This window comes from Trichosurus vulpecula, chromosome 6, assembly GCF_011100635.1.
Source record: "Trichosurus vulpecula isolate mTriVul1 chromosome 6, mTriVul1.pri, whole genome shotgun sequence".
In the NCBI taxonomy this organism is placed as follows: Eukaryota; Metazoa; Chordata; class Mammalia; order Diprotodontia; family Phalangeridae; genus Trichosurus; species Trichosurus vulpecula.
The window spans coordinates 52,146,894-52,169,435 of NC_050578.1; the positions used below are offsets into that span (position 1 = coordinate 52,146,894).

A 22,542-nucleotide genomic window follows, 5' to 3' on the forward strand; every position below is an offset into this window, starting at 1 on the left:
TATACCTCATTTGGTAGTAGGGGATGAACAAATGAAAAACTCACCTGAACAATAAAGTAAATTGAAGACTGCAAAACCGTAATTTTTGGAGGGGGGATGGCAGGGCAATTGGGGTTAAGTGACTTGCCCAAGGTTACACAGCTAGTAAGTGTCAAGTGTCTGAGACAGGATTTGAACTCAGGTCCTCCTGACTCCAGGGCCAGTGCTCTACTCACTGCACCACCTAGCTGCCCTGACTGCAAAACCATAATGACCAAACTTCATCCTAAAGGAGAGATACTAGAAGATACCTTCTCTTGCTTCTTTGAAGAGGTGGGACTCTAGGTGTGGAACATTGAATAAAATATCAGACATTTTTGTTACAATTCTTAATTTTACTCTACTTTTTTCTCCTTCCTTTTTATTTTTTCTTAATGGGGGTTGTTTTTTAGGCATGGGAAGGGCTTATAAAAAGATGACATTACTAAAATTTAAAACACAAGAACCCGTATACTATATTCCTTCTCTAGACTCTAGCATTAGGCTTACATTTTTATGAAAGATTTGACTGTGACAAAAGTTTTATTTTCTTAAAGTAGAATTTTACCTGTAGTTATGTTTGTGCAGGTACACCTAAAGCTTTCATTTTTAATTTAGGAATTCTTTGGGGGGAGGGAGAAGCAAAAACAATTTCATAAAAGAGGAAACAAAGACCCACATATCAGTTTCATCCCCCGGTGAATTGGGGGAAGGGGCATAAAATGTTTTTGACGTATTTTTGAGGTATTTTTGTGGAAAAGTTGGCTCAGATGCATTTTTTCTTTTGTTTCATGAAGTTGATACTGCTTCTTTTCAAAACTTCAAACTTTAAAACTCAAAACTGACCCACTGAAGAGGTGCCTTTGATATGAAGAAGCCCGGCATGAATCCACATGCAGTTCACATTGGTGCTCTCTATTTTTCTTTTCCTTTAGCTTACACTGGCTTTGTGAAGTTCCATGTGAATTACTGTGCACCATTCACATGGGGCCCCAGCCTTGGGTTACTCATAGGTGCTGTAGTTGGGTTTCTCTTTAAGGAAGTGTTTCCGTAGAGCCAACTCTTCATTAGTCAGAAGTGGATTATCTAGACTGGATTATTCAGCTGCTTTGATTATTGCAATGGATAGAACACAGTATGATGGTTTTGCTGAGTGATGATGGCCGAGGGATCTGTTGTCTGATACTGGGAGCACATGGAAACCAACCAAGGAACATGCTTATGCTTCTTCTTGGCCACGTGCTTTGGGAGCCATTTGAAGAGCACCCTCTCCTGGAAAGAGTGGATGGGGTTTAATGTTTTCTGGGGAGATTAAGATTTCTGAATACAAAAGATGTAGATTGTGAAGTAAAGACATCTACAGTATTTTACATCAGTTGTGTCATTTTCCTGTCTGAGGTATAGACAACTTTGGGCAGTAAACATTCAGACTAATGCTGCTGTTGTTGAGGAAACTGAGGCAAACAGGTTAAGTGATTTGTCCAGAGTCACCCAGCTAGTAAGTGTCTGTGGCTGGATTTGGACTCAGGTCTTCCTGACTCTAGGCCCAGCCCTCTATTCACTGCCCCTTAGCTTCCTGAGTAATCACATGGGTAGTTTGAGAACCAGGTAAGAGCAGAGTGGCAAAAAATGTAGAGAGAAGTGAGTATCAAGGAGAATAGGGTTGTTGACATTGTCAAAGATTGCAGCGAGGTCAAGAAGGAGGAGGACTGAGAAAATGCCATTAGATTTGGCAATTAAGAGATCCTTGGTCACGTCGAAGAGAACAGTTTTATTTTGGTGACTAGGTTAGAAGCCAGACTGCAGAGAGTTTGGAAGAGAGTGACAGGGGTGGGCAATAGCTAGCAGGGATAGACAAGTAAAGTGAGGGGAGTTTGAAGATGGGGAAGGCATGGGCCTGTTGGCAAGCAGCTGAACGTAGCCAGTGGACAGGGAGGGACTAAAGATGGGGGATTTGATTTATGTTTTATTGAGAAAAAGCTGCAGTGGGTCTGTAACATCTTTTTTGTAGAGAGGTAATATAGATGTGTGTGTATCTCTGTACATTTTCTCACTCCCTCATTCCCTGTCACTGATTTAAAGGGAATACTTGTTACGAATTTAAAATGTACATTGATAAGAATGCCAAATGTTCCTTTTTATACTCATTGTGTCTTAATGCCCTGCACCTACTTTGGAACTCCTTGGTCCAACTGCTTATACATAGCATGTTATCTTCACAATAGCCTTATGAATTATTCTTCAAATTTCACAGATTAGGACAGTGAGTGGGGTGGGGGTGGGGGCAGGGCGGAGGTAGGTTGTCAGTTGCTCTACATTTCCTGCCTATTTAATGACAGGTCTGGATAGCATTCCTTTAGGGCCATTTTATTCTTCCTACTATACAGTTCTGAGTTTGTTTGAAAGTGGATGAGAAGATGATTATGTGAGTAAGATAGGGTAGATTCTCATTGGGTTAGAGATGAGGAAACCGCATTAAGCCTTCTATTCCTAACAAGGCAGATGTTTTAAGAGAGGTAATCCCAAAGTTCTTCCTCTGAAAAGAAAAGCACAGTGCTACATAATATTTTTGCAGATAAAGTAATAACTTGTGCCTTGGTTTTTATAATTTTTTTTAAGCTAATGAGAAGTCTTTCACTTACTCTATTTTTATACACTATCTACCCTCTTGGAAATATTTGGCAGCTCTAGCAACAAGCAGCTGCTGGTTTTAAACAGGAAATTTAAATAGGCTAACTTTCCATCAGGCTTTGTAATAGGAAACTTGCACAATTCAAAGGGACCAGGATATGGGCAAGTCTGATCCAGCACTTGAGTTTGCATTTTATATTTTTATTTAGAAAAAGCAGGAATGGCTCTGGACCTTCTTTTATTTAGAACGATAATATGTTTTATTGTATACACACATACATATACGCACACATTATGCTAAAAGGTGCCATTGATAATGGAGGCAGCTAAGTGTTGCAGTGGATAGAGTGCTGCACATGGAGTCAAGAAGATTCATCTTCCCGAGTTCAAATTTGGCCTCAAACACTCACCAGCTGTGTGACCTTGGGCAAATCACTTAACTCTGTTTGCCTCAATTTCCTCATCTATAAAATGAGCTGGAGAAGGAAATGGAAAACTACTTCAGTATCTTAGCCAAGAAAACCCCAAAAGTGGTCACCAAGAGCTGGACATGATTGAAACTACTAAACAACAAGATACACACATATGTATGTATACACTTAAGCATTCACTATTTTTTTAGGCCTGATCCCTCAATAAATAACTTCTTTTTTCCCCTTGTGATTAAATTTTTGCATTCTTCTTTAAAGCAAAGAATTTTTTTTATTCCTTGTTTTAAGTTCCAAATTTTCTCCCTCTTTCCCTTTCTCTCACCCATTGAGAAGGCAAAAAAATGAAAAAGTAAAAACCATTATAAATATGTCATGCAAAACATTTCTGTATTAGTCATGTTAAAAAAAAGTCAAGAAAGAGAAGACAAACATGCTTCAGTCTACACTCCAAGTCCATCATCACCTTTCTATCTGGAGGTAAATAGCATATTTCTCCATGAGCCCTTTGGAATTGTGTTGAGTCATTGTGCTATTCAGAGTTACTGAGCCTTTCATAGTTGATTTTCTTCACAGTATAGCTGTTACTGTGTAGATTGTTCTCCTGGTTCTTCTCATTTCACTTTGCATCAGTTCATTTAAGTTTCCCTCCATCTTCCTGAAACCATCCTCTGCATCATTTCTTACAACACAATGATAGTGCATCGCATTTGTATACCATAATGTGTTCAGCCATTTCCCAGATGATGGGCATCCCTCCAGTTTTCAGTTCTTTGCCGCCATAAAAAAGAGTACACATTCATTATTAAAACACAGTTGGCCAATTTCACTTAGATAAGCTGTCTGTTCCTAGTAGAGTTATTATTTACTACCTGTGTTTGGCCAGATGTGGTTTCCGCTGTGGCTTCTCAAATTATATTTCTCTAGTAGCTCAGGTTCTTAACCCACTGGGTTCATCTGCAGTAATTTGGGGTGGGGTGGGGGAGGGAAATAGATCTGTATTGTATAGAATTCTGTCAGAGGGAACTCCATTTACCAAAGCAGATCAGCACCTACTTGGTGACTTAAAGTCTTAAGAGAGTTACCTGAGTCACTAAGAGGTTGAGTTAAAATAATCATTAGTATTCATATAGCTTTCTAAGATTTACCAAGGGTTTTACACGTTACCTCATTTTGTCCTCAGAACAACCCCATGACGTAGGTGCTGTTATCCACATTTTACAGATGACAAAACTGAGACTGAGAGAATCATACAGTGCCTGAGTCTTCCTGATTCCTAGCTGCCATACTACTGTGTTACCTTCCTAGTGTCAAATAACCATTACATATCAGAGGGGAGACTTGAACTGAGGTCTTCTTGATTCCAAGGCTGTTTTGTGATCCTCAGTTCTCTGCTGGCTCTCACATATCTTGTTACTCATATGCCTCAAGCCTGCTTTATCCTTGCTTCTCTTTTTATACCTATGTCCTAGCAAAACTAGGCTACCACTTGCATGCATTGGCATATTTTGTCTACTGTCTCCTGTTGAAGTTCTTCCCTTTTCTTCAAGGCCAAATTCGGGTTCCATCTCCTTCATGAGCCCTTTCCTTGGTCCTCCTTTTCCTTAATTTGTTTCACCTTTGTTAGGCCTCTTTTTTATACTTTTCTAATTCTAATCTGTGTTATAGTGACTTGTATATTTGTCTCACTTGCCAAGTTATAAGCTCTTTTGGGGGAAGAGTCCTTCATTTTTCATTTTTGTATCCTCAGTAAGCTTTCACATAGTAGGTGCAAAATACATTTTTATTGAGTTGATTTGAATATAGGTCTTCCCCACCCAAAACACCGTTTCAAAACTGTTCTTTTTTCTTTGCACATATGCTCGAGAGTTCTTAGGGCTTTTAGGAGAAGTAGAATTGGGAAGAAAAACTTTCTCTAAGCTTTTCCTCTCATCCACTCATATTCAAATCCTTTTACGCCACCCACCAAGAGATTTAGAAATATCTTTTTTCAAGAGATTTTGAAATACCTCAGAACCCAAAATTCCCAGTGTAATTCCCTTGTCAGAGCTTAAAAGATTGAAAAGTTAAGCTGTTTCTTTTCAGAGTTTTAAAATGTAAGCTTTGATGCTATAGGAAATAAATTGAAGGCATCAAGTTTAGTAATTATGTGTTGAATATGTCTAAACTTGCAAATTGAAATGTTATACTTAGGCCTGTATTCAGAGAAATTAAATTCTCCTGTAGAATTTACTTTGGGGGAAATAAATAATTCACCCAATCAACACACATTTATCAGGTAACAACTAAGTTTAAGGTTCTAATTTAAGTGCTGAGCATACAAAGATAAAAATGAAACAATCCCTGCATTCAATGAGTTATCCAGCAAACCAAGTCAAAATATATGGAAAAGGTTTGAATATTCCTTTTTATCCCATCTTTATAGAATTCCTTTGTTATTTCCTTTAAACTCCAGTTGTGTAGCTTGATGGTTTTATATCCATTTTTAAACCCTTCTCTCTTCCGTGGAAAACAGAGCCATATGTAACACCTCAGATTATTTCAGTGGGTTAAAAATGAATGGGCCTCTTTGAATCTGATCTCACTGGATCAGCACCATTGTTTATGAAAAGTACTATTTTTAACAGTCATTGGTTATTTCAACACAAAAACAGTTTTAGATGAATGATTCTTCCATCATTTACAGTGCCTTCTTAGTATCTGAGGTAGTGAGTTTCATGCCCACTGGAAATTTTGTGTATGGCCCCTGTGGCCATCTCAGGGCATGTGGAAGGCTGAATGGACATTTGTTGTTTGTGGCCTGAAATAACCCTTAGCACATGGGAATTCTGAGTTGGCGTGTGATTCCCAGCCAGGCATGTGAGCTTCTGCCCAGGCCTGAGAGTCCCAACTATAGAGGAATCCCCTAATTCCCCTATGGCTATCTAAAAAGCCTGCTATGGCAAGATTCCCAGCACCGTGCCTCTGAGATCAAAACAATCTTAATATGGTTTGGTCTGCTCTTCTTGCCCCTAGTTAAAAAGAAGCAGGAAGCAGGCCAAGTTAGGTATGTTCTGTTGTGAGTCCGGCTTCAGTTAGTGGCTGGCATACAACAGGATGTTGATTTCGCTTGTATTTTTGAATGCTGCCATCTGCAAAATTAAGGACAGCCATGAGTCTCTTTGACATTAGTCCCCCAAATGGCCAACTTGCTCTACAAGGAAGCTTAATAAAGCTTCTTTTTTGAGCCCTGGGAAAACTTCCAAGATGAATTACACATAATTTGTAGAGTGAGCTTTTTTTGCTTACAGTCACGTTCTTCCCTGTGGCGTGATTTAAGAAGAAGGAAAAAAAACCAGGCCTTACCTGAACTGTCTGTTTCTTCAAAGGAACAGTAGAAGGCGGGGGTGGGGGGGGCAGGCATTCGAAAACTCTCATGATTTAGATGAATCATATATGTGTGTGTGTATGTATGCATGTGTGTGTATATATATATATACATATATATATATATATATATATACACATTATATATATATAATGCTCACATTGACTGTCCTTGTTCTTGCTGAGTCACTCTCAGTGGGGGTCAGCAAGGTCAGACAACTAGGAATTTGTGCTGCTTTGCTCAAAGAAAGAGCCCTTTTTATTCAAGAGACTAAGTAGGGGGAAAAAAATCCTCTCTCAGGAAACTTTTCTAGGCTTACACTTGCCTCTCCTGGACCAGATTAAATTAGCTCTGAGAACCTTGGCTGGCCCCAGCATCTGAAAACATTTCCTAGAAATTACCTATGTAAATGACCTTGCTTTGTGAACTTCATTAGTTTTTCAAGTGCCTCAACAGAGGACACAACTGAATGGGAAAAAAAATGAGCCATTTGTGTCAAATGCTCAAGAAGCAAATACCTTAGTTACTCCTTGTGACTAATTAGAAAAAAAAAACTTTCTAAACCTATTTTTTAATCTTTAATGTAAATCTCTTAATCAGTCATTATAATGCCTGTAGTTGGGATTCTGAATCTTTTCTGTATGTTTGGCAATCTGGTGAAGCTAATGGAACGCTTTTCTGAATAATATTTTTAAGTGCATAAAACACAGATGACTGCAAAAGAAATACAGTTATCAGAATTAAAAAGCAAACAAATAAAAGTTCACAGACCCTAGATTAAGAACCATTATTGTAGGAGAATGATAATTCTGTAAGTAGAGTAGAATGGTAGGGAATAGTATCCTCTTTCTCGAGTCAAGGAAATGTGTTTGTACTATCTCTTAGACAGTTTCCCAATAAAATAGCCCTGGCTCCGGATTCCATATGGAAAGTCTTCATTAAAAACAGGCTCTTTGTTTTTATCTCATAGGCATCGACTGCAATAAATGAAGATTCAAATTCCAAAGAAGGTATGTTATCCAGAGGGCCTACCCATGCTTAATTGTTTGCACTTGTGGAAGCAAAAAATAAAAATCATTCAGGCAAAAAAGTTTCTAGAAGCTAGGCATAATGAGCTGTAACACATTTATGAAATTGTCTGGATGAGCTATCTTAGTCATTGTCCTTCATTAAAAAAAAAATACCAGAAGATACATTTACTATTTTTAAGCAAGGAAGTAATGCTTACATTATAACATGACTTTTCCTTCCAAGTGCTGGCAAGTTTTAGTAAATTATGATGAATTTAAGTTTATACTCAGTACTTTGGGGAAATTTTCTTTGTCTTCCTTGTTTTTTCTACAATAAAGCAGTTCAACTGAAGGACCAAAGTCTGTAGTGGGTTTTGAAAATTTTCTTTGGAAAAATATTGTATTTAAAGTATTTTGAGAAATACAGCATCTAGTAAGAAGTGAAAAGCATAAGCTTATACATCTAGCATTTGTTTATCAAAATATGTGCAGGTTCTGATTTTTTGCTTTTTGTTTAATATTATTACTTAGTAATAATAATACTTTACAATTATGCAGTGCTTAATATGTGTTGTAATACTTTACAGGTATTAAATGATTTCACACACATTCGTTCATTAGCTCCTTTAAGATGTGGGAAGGACCTGCAACTTGCAAATTGTAAAAAATGAGAACTACTTAGCACGGGTTCCAAGATGTTTATAAAGGAACTCATCCACAGACATGATTTCATGGGAAAGCAAGCAGAATTCCTTATATGGTGTGCTAACAAAATAGCTGCTCTATCAAAGTAGCCCATTTTGGTTATTTGACAGGCAGTCACAGCCTTTCTAATCCTTCCATGCTGATGTTTGAATGGTAACTTTAGGGCTGTCCCTGGGTAATGATATTTTAGTCCGGAAAGGTCGCCAGAGAAAATATGGGAGCTTTTGCTTTCCTGACGTGGATTGACTTAAATTTTGAGAAAATGTGAGAAACTATAAACTTGTGTTTTGCCATGGAGATAGGAAGGAAAAGAAAGTTTAAATATAAAATTGAGAAGGTCCCATGTTTATGTGTTTTTGCATCTGTCTCAGCATTCTGGTAGAATATAAACTTCCTGAAGGCAGGGACTGTTTATTTTTAGTCTTTGTATTCCCAATGCCTAGAATGTAGTAGGCAGTCAGTGTTTGTTTATCAAACTGAACTAGAGTGCAATTTTGTTCTCTCTCTCTGTCTCTGTCTCTCTCTCTCTCTCTCTCTCTCTCTGTCTCTGTCTCTCTGTGTTTATCTATCTCATATTTTTCTCCACAGATGAAGATATCCACAGATGGCATTTTATTAAGAAGTGATGGAAGTTTCCAGTCATTCTTCATCCCCAAGGGTCACAACAGACAAATCAGGCCACAGTTGCTGCCTCCCTTGTGAAGCTTCACTTTTTCACCTCTTGAGATAGGCAGTATATGAATAAACACTGGACTTCCAAATTATTCTCTCTTTTCATATTTACTCAAAATACAAACTTTTTGTTATTTTGATCTCGTAGGGAAAGCTTGGAGGTAACTTATTTTGAACTGTTAGCCATTCCTGTACATAAAAGGAAACCCATGGATATCATGGCTCTATTTCTCTGAATGAATGGAGAATCCTAAATTTAATATGTTAACTAGGTGCTGGTAAAGACTCTTTTCAGAGTGGATTAAAATGTTAAGCCCAGAACGTTTGGGGAACTCATTTAGCTGCATCTGTCCTCTGTCTCACACTAACTCTGATGGTATCTGAGGGCTTGTGGGTGCTCACGTTTATTCTAATAATACCTTACATTTATGTCACATCCACCTACAGAACACCGAGTATTTTCATACTCATCATCTCACGAGATCCTCACAAGAGGACCATATAGGGCAGACATTGCCACCGCTTTAAAGATGAGCAAACCAGCTCATGTGAAATGATTTCCCAAGGTCACACAGCTATCTAATAAGTACAGAAATCTCCAAGTTCCAGGTTTTCACACTTTTGGCCCATTTCTCTTTTGACTACAAAGAAAAATTGAGGAGTCCTCTAGACTATCAGATAAGGCCACATCTAACCTATTCAGTTCAACAAACATCTATTAAATTCCAACTGTGTGCTAAAAAATAGGGGAGATGTAAAGTTTATAGAAGAGGGTAGAACTCCTGCCCTCATGGAGTTTGTGGTCTAAGAGAATAATGTAGAGGAGTAGAAAGAGCTCTGACCTTGAAGTCAACAAACCTGAGTTTAAGGTTCCAGCTCTGACAGATACATGAACCTAGATAAATATCCTTACCTCTCCAAGTTTAATTTTCTTACCCATAAGATGGGACTAAATATACTTTCATTAGTTACTCACAGGGTTGTTGAAAAAGTGCTTTAGAATCATTCAGACTCTCTAAATGTTAGGTTGTTATTATTATGGGTGGGTGGTGGTGGTGGTAGTGGTGCAAAACACAAATAACTGTAAAATAATACATTATAAATTCATCAGAAAGATACAAGCATATTGTTATGTAACATTTTAGGGAAGAATAGCCATGACTGACCCCAGAGATCAGTGAACACATCTTGAGGTAGCTATAACTGACTTGGCATTTAAGGGATACTTAGAAATTGAACAAGGTATGAACTGTATACTATGGGATGACCCTCTAGGTGCCGGGAAGAGCTTAGTTCAGAAGTAGAGAGGTGAGAAAGTGTTGAGCCTGACCAGAAGAAACCGAATCCAGTCTGGTTGGAACACTGACTATTTGGCAGAGATTCGTATGGAAAGACACAGTAGCACCAAATTGTGCAAGGCCTTGATTGCCAGGGGTAGGAGGTGGAATGTTCTTAGTAAGCCGCAGGAGCCCATTTTGAGCAGAGGAATACCCTGACAAGAGCTTTACATTGGGAAGATCATGCTGACAAAGATGTGAAGGATAGTTTGGAGGGAGGAGAGAGTAGAGGAAGAATGACCTGGTAGAAATCTAGTGTAAGAGTTAGAACATCACTGGAATATAATAACCATGTATTGTGTTTCTTTTTTAAAGATTTCTGGAAGCAAAAATTGAGCAATCTGTAAAACCTATGCAGCGCCCCTCATTACTGAGACATGATTTGTTATGTAACCTAAATCCTGATAGCTTAACCTAACCTTAATTTTCTTCATCTGATTATTAGCAGAGATGGAAAATATTTGGAGAGTATACCTTGAAAATTCTTCATACACCGTACATCTCTTCTCATTTTTCACTCCTCAGGCCATAGAATTCCTATTCCTCAAAGATAATTTCTAAATACTTTAGTCTTGTCGGGATTCTAGCCTTTGAGACTTTTCTCTAGATCCTTTCTAGATTCTCCATATTAATACTCTTGAACTCTAGAGCCACAACATGAATGCATCAAGCATCTTAGTAATGTCAGATGTAAATGGATCGTTACTTTATTCTCTAGACTCACGTTTATGCATGTTAGCAAAGTTCCTTCCCCTGTGCTGTTGTATTTGTAAAATTTGCAATTTCAGCTTTGTCCAATGTTTGTATTGTTCAAAATGATTATTATCATTATTTGAGTAATTCCTATAGATACTCCAAGTGTACAGATGATAATTTGAGAGCAATACTGCCTTTATTGTCAGCCTTATAGGTCATATGACTCTAGTGGCCCCTTATGAAGTAATGATCCCAAAGAATATCTAATTTGTATCCAAGGATGTGAATCACATACTGGGCTTAGGATCAGAAAGACTTGGATTCATATCCTGTCCCTGTTATTTCCCAGCTATACTTAAATTTTTTAAACTTTAATTTCCTCATCTGTAAAATGGGTTTTATAACATTTGTGGCTCCTACCTCACAGGCTTCTTAGGAGGACCAAATGAGATATTGTTTGTATAAAGTGCTTTGTAAGCATCTGTTATCATTTGCTTGATGCCCTTCGTTTTTGTCACATGATTGAGACGTGAGAAACTCTGAGAGCAGAATATGGCCAGGCAAAGCTCAAAGGGCAGAATTTACCTTCTTATTTCTCTATAATGGCCTTTATACAAATGCTGGTGCAGGCGTTGATGTCAGCAGTCTTCATGTTTCAGGTCTAATAACTGATGGAAGAGTATGTTGTAGCAGGATTCTTTATGACCATTCTCCTTGAATAATTTTAATTTAAAAATGAAAGTAATCCATCCTGGGTTCCACATCATAGATGTGGCAATAAACACTTGGGATTTAAGATCTGAATGTTTTTAAGGCCATGATAGGTGCTATATTAAGGATAACAGATGGGTGTATATTATTTCAAGCAAATGGTTGAATTGATGAAAGTCAACAAAGAGAGTTCTAATAAATACTAGGGTACTTAATATCCTTGATTCTCCAGATACAGAATACAGAAATTTTACTAGATATATTCTTTTAGAAACAGTTATTTTCCATTCATCTCCATCTTCTTCTACCCGCACTTTCACCTATATTGATTCCCCATTTTTTCCCTTTAACTATTTTGAGCCTTTTGGAAATAACTTTATTTTGATGTAGGGATTTTTGTCCTGAAGCAAATGCTTAAGATTTCTTTGCAAAATGCATTAACAAACTGTAATCTTATTTTTGCCATGACCACACCCACCCAGAGGGGACAAAAGTACTTCAAGATACATTGGACATCGATGATTAGTGGTTTTTTTGCTCCCAGAACATACTTGACTACTTTTTAAAAACAAAGAATCATTCACAAACATGCAGAAATAACCATCACCATAGGTTAGGTTTGCCTGAATCAAGTGGAAATCGTTTCCTTCTTTTCTGGAACTTTAAAGATATATTTCGTGACACAACACAGGGTCATTTTTAAGTCGAGGCATGACCTCTCAGGAGCATGAGTATCTTTTACTTCGCTAGCAGTCTCTGCGTGCTGTGCATTTTCTCGTGTAATAGTGTTTGGTGATGTGGGTAAATTGTGGAGATTTTGTCAGATGTCATCAGAAAAATAAAGACATCATTCACTTGTAACTGCCATAAATTTATTCCCAGCAGGCAACTTTTTCAAGTATTGTTTCTAATCAAGATAATATCATTCACTTGGGAGTTGTTTATAATTAATAGATACCACATAGAGATGTTTAATTCTTGCTGATGATCGGAGATATAAAAGCAGGAAATGTTACGAATGAGTTAATATTTAGAAATAAGATATTATTTGTGATTGAATTGCACTAATGAAAGCTTGTGGATTATGGACAATGAAAATGATTATCGCTTTGAAATGCCCAGTAGCAAATGTTAGTGATTTGTCAGTGATATGGACATATGGAACATAAACCCTTTCTTTCCATTAAAGACACTGTCTTTGTACCAGCATCTGTTTGTGTAGTTTTTTCCCCCGGGGGCATAAAACAAAAAGTGCAACAAATTAGGTTTGCCACTCCTTAATGTTTTTTTTTCTGACATGCCCTGAATGAATGATTTTAAAATGTAGACAGAGTTCTAGGGAAAACAGGTGGTGTGGGTGATGGAATTGATGTTGGCTAAATACTGTGTGGCATGGTGTCACCCTCTGACCAGTTGTTCATTCAATAAAAGCTTTTTGCATATTCTAACAAGAAGTATATTATGTGTGTGGTGTTAAGTGTTGGCCTCCTCAGGGCTAGATGCTTAGTTACTGAGCCCAACCATGGCTGCTTTTTGTAACAAAGGAACATTCATTGGTGTCTGTGAGCACAGAAACTCGAACGAGTTATAAAAAGCTGGTGAAAAACCAGAATCAAATTGAAACTCGTTCCTGGTGAAGATAAGGATTTATTTAACTACAGGGAGGCGGTAACATCTCCCCTCTCATCAAGAACATAAGCTATCTGATTGGGAGGTGGCATTGTAGTTATGTTTGCACATGAAAGTTGGTAGTGAAAGATGTGTCCCTAGTCCCATCCTCTTCCTCCTCTGGGGTATAATGTATAAACCTTTAACCACATTAGAGTAGTTCAGATGTGAACCCATGCCTCAGTTTTGCCCCTCCAAAAATGATTTCACCAAAACCTGTTTGATCCCTTTAATTTGTGAATGATATTATGATGATTATTTCACAATGGGAAAAAAATGATGTGTTGTCTTGAAAGTCTACAGTTCACTATAGCTGCTACTAATACTGTCCTGGGGTAAACTGTTGTTAAGACCAAAGACTTTCATCCCCAAATCGTAAAAAGGAGTCACTGTGTTCAATTCCTTTTCCTTAATGTACACCTCACGACTTATTTGTGACTTGGGTTTATTAGACCGCCTGAGAATACTTTGGAGGTCTAAATCAGATTTTTTTTAAAACATGCACAGAAGATGTAAGAAATAAGGGCAGGATACCGAGGATGAATACAAAAGTGGCCAACTCCTGTAAAAATGCAATCAACTGAGGCTGATGACAACATAAAAGGACCTTTTCAGTTTGTTTGTTTTTTAAAGCAATGTTGGTGAAGAAGAGAATCAAAGAAGCAATGTAAGCACTGCTGAAGGTGGGTGTTTGGGGCTATCTTCCTAATTTTGCTGCCAAAATCGACCCTTAGCCTCTGCTTTTGATTGAGCTGGTCCCCCAGTTCCTGCCCTGAGACTCTAGGACTCTAGTGAAAATTCACCATATGTCTCTCACTCCAGTGTTCTCTGGCCATCTTCCTGCCTTGTCACCATACGTGTACATCCCCACCCCCTACTCCCACCCCTTCCCTTGTAGTCTAACGCTGGGCACAGTAGTCAGATCACCACTACCTTTCCTGGAAATGACTGCCCATCAGCTGCCCTGTGACTCCATTGTGGGGTAGGGGAGGCATTTTATTTCTATTTTTGAAGAGGGGTATTGAGGAGAGAAGTTCCCTTGTGATCTCTTCTTCCATTTTTCTAGAACTTCTTGCAGATATATGTGCTCACCAACATAGGCTAAATTCAACATTCTTAGTTCCTTTTTATCTTTATTTTTCATTTTCTGTCTGCTTATCAGAGACCATGGACCCAACACAGTGGTACTTCCTGGCTCAAGAGATGACAACAGCCTTGATCCATCCCCTTCTATCTTAAATATTGCCCCCATTATCTTCCTTCCTTTAATCTACAGTCTCTTGACATCTACTAGTTCCTTCTCTGTTACCTACAAAAGTGCCTAAGAATCTCCTATCTTTTAAAAACCCTTCTATATCCCACCATCCCACTGTCATTTTATGTCTCTCCTCTTCTCAGCCAAACTCCTTGAAAAAGCTGTTTGCATCTGGTGCCTTTATTTCCTCTCCTCACTTTTTTCTTCTAAACTCTCTGCAATCTAGCTCCAACCTCGTCATTCAACTAAAACTGTTCTTTCCACAAGTGAGGAGGATTTCTTTATTACTAAATCTGATGGCTTCTCAATCCTCAGTCTGCTCTGTAGTTGATCACCCACTTCTCCTAGATGATATCTCTTCTCTGGGTTTTAATGACATTGTTCTATACTGGTTCTCTTACCTGTCTGACTATTTCTTCTTATTCTCCTTTGACATGGATTTATCCATGTCATCTCTACCAACTTTGGGTGTCACTCAACGCTCTGTCATGTTCACCCTTTCCCTTCTATCCTCTCTCATTTGGTGATCTCATCAGCTCCCATGGGCTCAAGTATCATCTCTATACAGATTATGTCCAGATGCATACATCCAGCCCTAGTTTCTTCCTGAACTCCAGACTTGCCTATTGGACATTTTGAATTAGATGTCTCATAGGAATCCCAAATTTAATATGCCTTTAATGGGATGTATTATATCTCCCCCAAACCCATTCTTCCTAACATTCTACTTTCCGTGGAGGACACCACCTCCCTTCAGTCACAACAACCTCAATGACATTCTGTAAATAAGGAGGATTTTGTAATCCTTTTTAGAGTTTAGTTTCTCAGGATCCATGGCCGTGGCAATGTCTAGTTTCCAGGTGTTAGATAATAACTCCCAGAATAACCCCAAGGATCCCAGAAAGTAATTCCTAGAATCAGTGAGCCCTACTGAGACTACAGTGAGATATGAGATGGCATAATGTGATATTTACTATGCCTGCTTTTAGTGATGATATTGCTAAAGTTAACCTATGAAGCCATTGCTAGCAATATACCTTCTTTGTCTGTTGCCCTATAAAGCAAGAGGACACTGGTCTGTGAGTAGGGAATCTGTAGAGGAATCCATGGGGGGCCCATGAGGGAACCCATTTGGAATTGGGTAATACATAGAGGAATGCATGTACCTACCTCAACCAGCCCCCAATTGAAGCTTGAGGAAATCCAGGGGAGTGCAGAAGCTGGAATGCTGTGCCTGTCTTGATTGCCCCCATCGAGATGTAGGGGTAGTTGCCCCCCTTCTTGCATGCCCCTGTGAGAAGGGTGATTAGGGAGGCTCTCCCATTATCAGCAATCCTTCTGAGAAGACTAGACTAGAATGAAGTAAGATTATGAACCACTCTGAAGCTGTCTTCTTTTCCTTTCTGTCTGACCAGATCATGAGTGAACTGTTAGAGGCTGGAGTTTGAAAACTCCATGTGTTTTTTGTGAACCCATCCTCAACTACTCTCATCACTTATATCCAATCAATTGCCAAATCTTGCTGTTGCTGTCTTTTTGCATCTCTCATTTGTTCCATTAATGATACCACCACCCGATTTCAGAGCCTCATCACCTCTCAACCTAGACTATTAGAATAGCCTCCTATTTGAGCTTTCAGAATGGAGTGCCCCCCAACCCAAGCTACAAATGATTTTACTAAAGCACATGTCACATCATGTCTCTCCCTTACTCAATCCCAGTGACTCTGTTACCTCTAGGAACAACTATAAATTTCTCTGCCCGACTTTTAAAGCTCTTCACAACGTGGTCCGTTCCTACCTTTCCAGTCCTCTTTCCAATTATTCTTCTCCATGCACTGTATGATAAAGTCATAGTGGTCTACTTTTTCACAGACAACACACACAACTGTGACTGTGACTGTAATGCCTGTCCCCCTCTGCAATGCATTCTGTCTCCCCTCTCTCTCTGTCTTTGTCTCTGTGTCTCTCTGTGTCTCTGATTCATATTCTCTCTCTCTCTCTCTCTCTCTCTCTCTCTCTCTCTCTCTCTCTCTCTCTCTCTCTCTCTCCTCCTCCTCCTCTCTCTCTCCTCCTCCTCCTCCTCTCTCCTCCTCCTCTCTCCTCTCTCCTCCTCCTTCCTTCTCTTCTTCTTCTTCTTCTTCTTCTTCTTCTTCTTCTTCTTCTTCTTCTTCTTCTTCTTCTTCTTCTTCTTCTTCTTCTTCTTCTTCTTCTTCTCTCCCTCCCTCCCTGTTCCTGATTTCCTTCATCTATATGTTTTTTCCTGATCCTCCTAGCTCCTAGTGCTCTCCCACCCAACAGAACCTTGTGTCCATTTGGTAAATATCCTATATATATGTATACATGTACATACGTCTCCCCTGCTAGAACGCAAGCTTCTCAATGGCAGGGACCGTTTCACTTTTGTCTTTGTATCCCCGGTGTTTTACACAGTGCCTGACACACAGTAGGTGCTTGATAAATGTTTGTCAACTCAGTGATTGCATCTACCTTTGCAAGTATCTGAACCAGCCAAATTATCTTAGGGATATAACCTCACTGAAACTCACCCAGAAGAACACAAACAGGACATCAGATCACTATTATAGACCATCAAAAAGGATGGATCCTTTCACAGAAGTCTATATTCTTAAAAGCCTAAATCAAGGAAGGAATGTGGTACAGTGGAGTTAGAGGAACTAAGTTCAATTCCTAGCTCTTTCACTTACTACCTAGATACTACTTCAGGCAAATGGTGCCATGGAAAGATGACTTAATTTGGAACTAGGGACCTTGATACAAATCCTGGCTTTGCCATTTATTATTTATGAGAGCTTAGATGAGTCACTTAACCTCTCTGGGCCTCAGTTCCCTCATCTGTAAAATGAGGGAGTTGGACCAAATAACTTCCAAAGATCCTTATAACTCTACACCTAGGCTCCTACAGCCAAGTCATCTTGGGGGGCAGCCCTGGTCATTTAAGGCATGGAGGGGCAGTTCCAAACCAACCAGGTTATCTTGGGATAGCCCAATTCACAAAGCCTTACTTAGGAGTGTCTTTAGTTTTGTTTTTGTTTTTAACAAGCTGCCATTGGGCACTTCCATAGTCCATAGCCTATAGGGAGAATCAAAGGTCAGCTCCTGGTAGGGACTGGACCTGTGAATTAGGTCTAGGGAGGTACTGGTGAAGATCTTCATCAACGCGGATGTCACCCCTGCACCTTCTGGTGAGTTCTTTAATTTATCTGGAAACTCTCCTGATGAGCTCCACTTCCACCTGGGCACCCACCCTTAAACCTCAGGACTTTATTTAAAACAGCTGATTGTGGGCTAGAATAGAAAGGCCCAAAGCAATTTATTTACAGTCAGATTTGGAAGAGATTTCCTCCTCTGAAGTCATATTCCAGTGACTCGTTGTGTCAGGTGAGTGACCTTGAGTTCATGAAGACTATGCCAGTCAAGCATAGTCCTGAAAGACCTTCAGTAAAGGCCTCCTGGTTAACTCTTTGTCACATCAAGACCAGCTAAATGTGAGTGGCTTTGTAACCAGAGGATGGGTGACCCAGTTGATGAGGATTTCTTTCCCAGACAGAGCAGCTCCTGAAGACATCTCCTAAGGCAGGGCTGTCCAACCTTAGGTTTTTATTGAAACAATAGACAATATATTTTGATTTGCCATTTTAGTGAGAGCTCTGTAGCTTGGCTTTGTTTACTAAAATATTTATGTAAATTTCTACGCTTGTAGGCTGGCTGCACAAAAATTGCGCCAGCTGGCTGCATTTATTCCCTGCATCTATTTCAATGCAGGGAAAGCTATGTCAGTGAAGTCACATGTATTAAAGTAAATATTCATCTTTTTTGTATGTAAGAGAGGCAGGGGAGAGAGTGAGGAGGGGAAGGAAGTGGGGAGAAAGAAGGAAAGAGGACAGAGAGGATGGACAGAGAGAGGGAAGGGGGAGAAAGAAGAGAGGATGAAGAGGGAAATGGGGGAAAGAGAAAGAGGAGAGCAAACAGGAAGAGATAGAAGAAAGGAAGGGGAGATAAGAGGAGAGGAGGAAGAGAGAGAAAGGAGGAGAAGAGGAATAGAAAAGAGAGAAAGCAGAAAAAGGAGGGAGAATTGGAAGGAAATAGGAATGGGGAGAGAAAAGGGAGTGAGGGGATACAGAGAAAGGAAGAAAAACAGAGAGAGAGAGGAGAAGGTAAGGAGTGGGAGAAATAGGAAGAAACAGGAAATAGAGGAAGGGGAAAAGGAGAAGAGAGGAGAGCAAACAGAGGGAGATGGAGGGGGAGGGGAAGAGAGGGAAGACGGAGACTTAAGGAGAGTGGATAGAAAATAGGCCTCAGAGGCAGCTAGGTGGAGCAGTGAGTAGAGCACCGGCCCAGGAGTCAGGAGGGCCTGAGTTCAAATCCAGCCTCAGACACTTGACACATGTACTAGCTGTGTGACCTTGGGCAAGTCACTTAATCCCAATTGCCCTGCCAAAAAAAGAAAAAACTAAAAAAAAAAAAAGAAAAGAAAATGGGCCTCAGAGTCAGGAAGACCAGAGTTCAAGTTATGCCTTTGATACATGCTAGCTCTGTGACCCTTGCCCATTCTAAAAGTATAAATTGTAGAGAAGATGCTGACCTCCATTGATACATACAATGTATAAAGTTGGAATGGGAAATTGAGATCAGATTTCAGGAATATCAATAGAATGTCTGTTATAATGATTTCCTTCATAATATACATGAGTTGTGACTGTGTATGTATATATATGTATATACATATACATATATTTATATAAAAGCACAGTCTTTTAAGCATAGAAATCTTTGTGATTCTCGAACTTTTCATAGCTAAACCTTCCTATGCTGAAACATCTGTGCCTATTCCAGTACCCCCCCCAAAAGACCCCACAAATCATCTGGTGGTGACCTTTGTGTTATGGCACAGTCTAGAGAAGAATGTGCCCCCAAACAAACTTCAATGATTGTAATGCCTTTATTTCCCTGTTTCTGTTACCCTCACACTAATCTCAATGACTTACAAAATTCTGGGTCTCCCCATGTCCTCTCCCCGCTCATCCCCAGATATGTTTTTTCTTTTGTGTAAAAATGACAGGGGGTCAGGAGTTTATCAATTAAGCAGCATTCATTTGGGCTTGTTTGTATTTCTAACATCACTTCTGAAGTGATCAAAAGTCACTGGCCCAGGGTGTGGAAGGAGTTCTTAAAGTGAGGAGGAAGAGAGATGAAAATGGCAGTGCGCATGGAGCCAGCCTGCCTTGTGCACCAATATTTTATCTCTGCTAGGAGTTTGTGAGCCAGATTCAGGTATGAGTGGCCAGTGCATTTGGGGTTAATGGAGCAGCTGGAGGCATGTCAAGAAGATAAGCTGAGTTTTTATGACCAGGCCTTGATCCCTGGTGAAGGGCCTTGAGACCATGTCATTAAGTATTTGAAAGATTGTCATATGGAGAAAGGATTATATTCATTCTTTAGATTAGCATATCGAAGAGGGATTATACTCATTTTATTTAACCCCTGGGCTCAAACCCAGAAGCCAAAGGGTAGAAGTTTCAAAGAGGGAAATTTAGACTTGATGTTTGGAAAAACTTGCTAGCTGTTCAAAAGTGGAATGAGCTGCTCTTCGAGGTGGTATGTTCTCATTCATTGGAAGTCTTCAAGCGGAGGCTGGATGGCCTCTTGATGGGACTGTTGTGGGAAGAATGCCTTTTGGGTATCTGTTGGACTAGAGGGCTCATAAGGTTTCTTCCAATGCCAAAAAAAATACTGTGATTCTATGAAGGCAAGTTAAAGGCTAATGGCTTCCATACTCGGTAGATGCTGTATATTGTTGCAATGATGGGGCAGGTGGGTCTCCTCAGCCTCTGATGCTTGCATGGTTAGGATAGAAAAATGACATTTAATATTTTATCATTTGTTTAATATTTTAGTTTTCAGCATTGATTTCCACAAGAGTTTGAATTACAATTGTTCTCCCCGTTTCTAGCCTTCCCCCCCCACTCCAAGATGGCATATATTCTGATTGCCCCATTCCCCAGTCAGCCCTCCCTTCTATCACCCCACTCCTCCCATCCCCTTTACCCTTACTTTCTTATAGGGCAAGATAGATTTCTATGCCCCATTGCCTGTATATCTTATTTCCTAGTTGCATGCACAATCAACTTTTTTTTGAACATCTGCTTTTAAAACTTTGAGTTCCAAATTCTCTCCCCTCTTCCCTCCCCACCCACCCTCCCTAAGAAGGCAAGCAATTTACTATAGGCCACACATGTATCATTACACAAAACCCTTCCACAATACTCATGTTGTGAAAGACTAACTATATTTTGCTCCCTCCTATCCAGTCCCCCTTTATTCACTTTTCTCCCTTGACCCTGTCCCTTTTCAAAAGTGTTTGCTTTTGATTACCTCCTCCCCAAAGCTGCCCTCCCTTCTATCATCCCCCCCCTTTTTATCCCCTTCCTGATAGGTTGAAAATTCGACTTTATGATAGTGTGAAAGGGTGAATGAAAGTTAATGCTTACCCTCAATAAAACTTCTGTTTATTATGTTTTTATTACTTTGATTAAACATTTATTCTAAGTACTCATAAAGGCTTGAGTAATTAGGAAATACAGCAGGGAACAAAAGCAAGGGGAACCTTTTCCTAGAACAGAATGGGGTCTGGAGCTATAAGATCTAATTGGTCAGTCTACACAACCAACCTGGGATAAACTAGAATAGTAATATCACCCACAAAGGAATAGAGCTAAGGGGAAAAAGAAGTAGCCAGATCTCAGAGAGCCTAGAAGCTGACTCAGAGTGTCCGTGGTGTTGGCTGGTGCCTAAAGCTGGGAAGGGACGAACGTCACAATGACAATACTGAGTTCATGTTACTGAACAGGGTCTTGCACCGAGCACCACTGTTTTCCCAGGTATAGCACTTTATGGTGGGGCGTTAGGACATAGAACCTTCCTCAGACTACTGGCTCAGGATGCACAACACAGTAGCCTCCCTCTTGCCTTAGTCAATCAACACGTATTAAATGTATTGCCATATGCCAGATGCTATGCTGGGTGCAAGAGATAAAAAGACAGAAATGAAATGGCCCTCCCCCTCATGGAGCTATCATTCTACCAGAGAAGACGACATAACCATATATAGGTAGAAACAAAAATAGATACAAATAAGTTTGAGGTGATCGATGGTGGGAGGCTCTAGTAACTAAGGATTAATCCAGGCTCAATTCCCCCTACTCTAAGTCCCCTCAGCTAACCCACAAGTGTTCAGATTCTTAATAATATTACATTTACATACTATTTCATTTGCTCTTTTCAAAAACCCTGTGAATTAGGTTCTGTTATTATTTCCATTTTGCATGTAGGGAAACTGAGGCACAGAGAGGTTACATTACTTGCCCAGGATCACAAAGCTAGGAAGTGTCTGAGGTGGGATTTGGATTAAGGTCTTCCTAACTTGAGCTCTTTCCCCTGAACATCCAAGTTGACTAATACCCGCTTATGCCCAGAAAAATCCTAGATCACTTGAATTGATTTTACCTAATTTGCCTAATTTCAGTCTTTCAGTTTCTGTTCTGCACATACATTTCCACTGGGTCCTCTCTCATGCCTACTCTGCCTCAGATATCCATGAGCTAGTCTCTTCCCTAATTGTAAAAACAATTACCAGTGTCAAAGATAGCTTTCTAATACTCCTAAAACCCAGGAAATTATAGCTATAACTAATGTCTCTAAGTAGGTGCATGTTCCCCACTATATTCCCCATGTACCCATTTGCCTTTGAAATCAGTGTCACTAGAGTCTAAGACACTTTGATCTCTGTGGCTCTGGCAGCTAGATCACAAGAGTCTTTTCACCTCACCTCATAGAAGTTAAATGACTTGACCAAGGTCACACACATTGTAAATGGCAAAGATGGTATTCAAACTCAGGTCCTATACTTATAAAACGATTTGCCCACTAAACCACACTGTCTGTGTGTTTATCTACTTCCCACTCGCAAGAAGATGACTGAATGCTTGATTGAGGTAAGGATAAGTGGGAGAAGATAGTGGTTG

General features: G+C 39.6%; 1 protein-coding gene across 2 annotated transcripts in view; it reads left to right on the top strand.

Annotated features, from left to right (window-relative positions):
* Positions 1-12,784, top strand: part of PPA2 (inorganic pyrophosphatase 2) — a 125,722-nt gene extending 112,938 nt beyond the window's left edge. For both annotated transcript variants that reach the window (XM_036762889.1, XM_036762890.1), the window contains 2 exons: positions 7,415-7,454; positions 8,748-12,784. In XM_036762889.1, coding sequence (XP_036618784.1) covers positions 7,415-7,454; positions 8,748-8,785 — 78 coding nt within the window. In that variant the 3' untranslated portion in view covers positions 8,786-12,784. The remainder of the gene's footprint in view (positions 1-7,414; positions 7,455-8,747) is intronic.
* Positions 12,785-22,542: the final 9,758 nt, after the last annotated feature.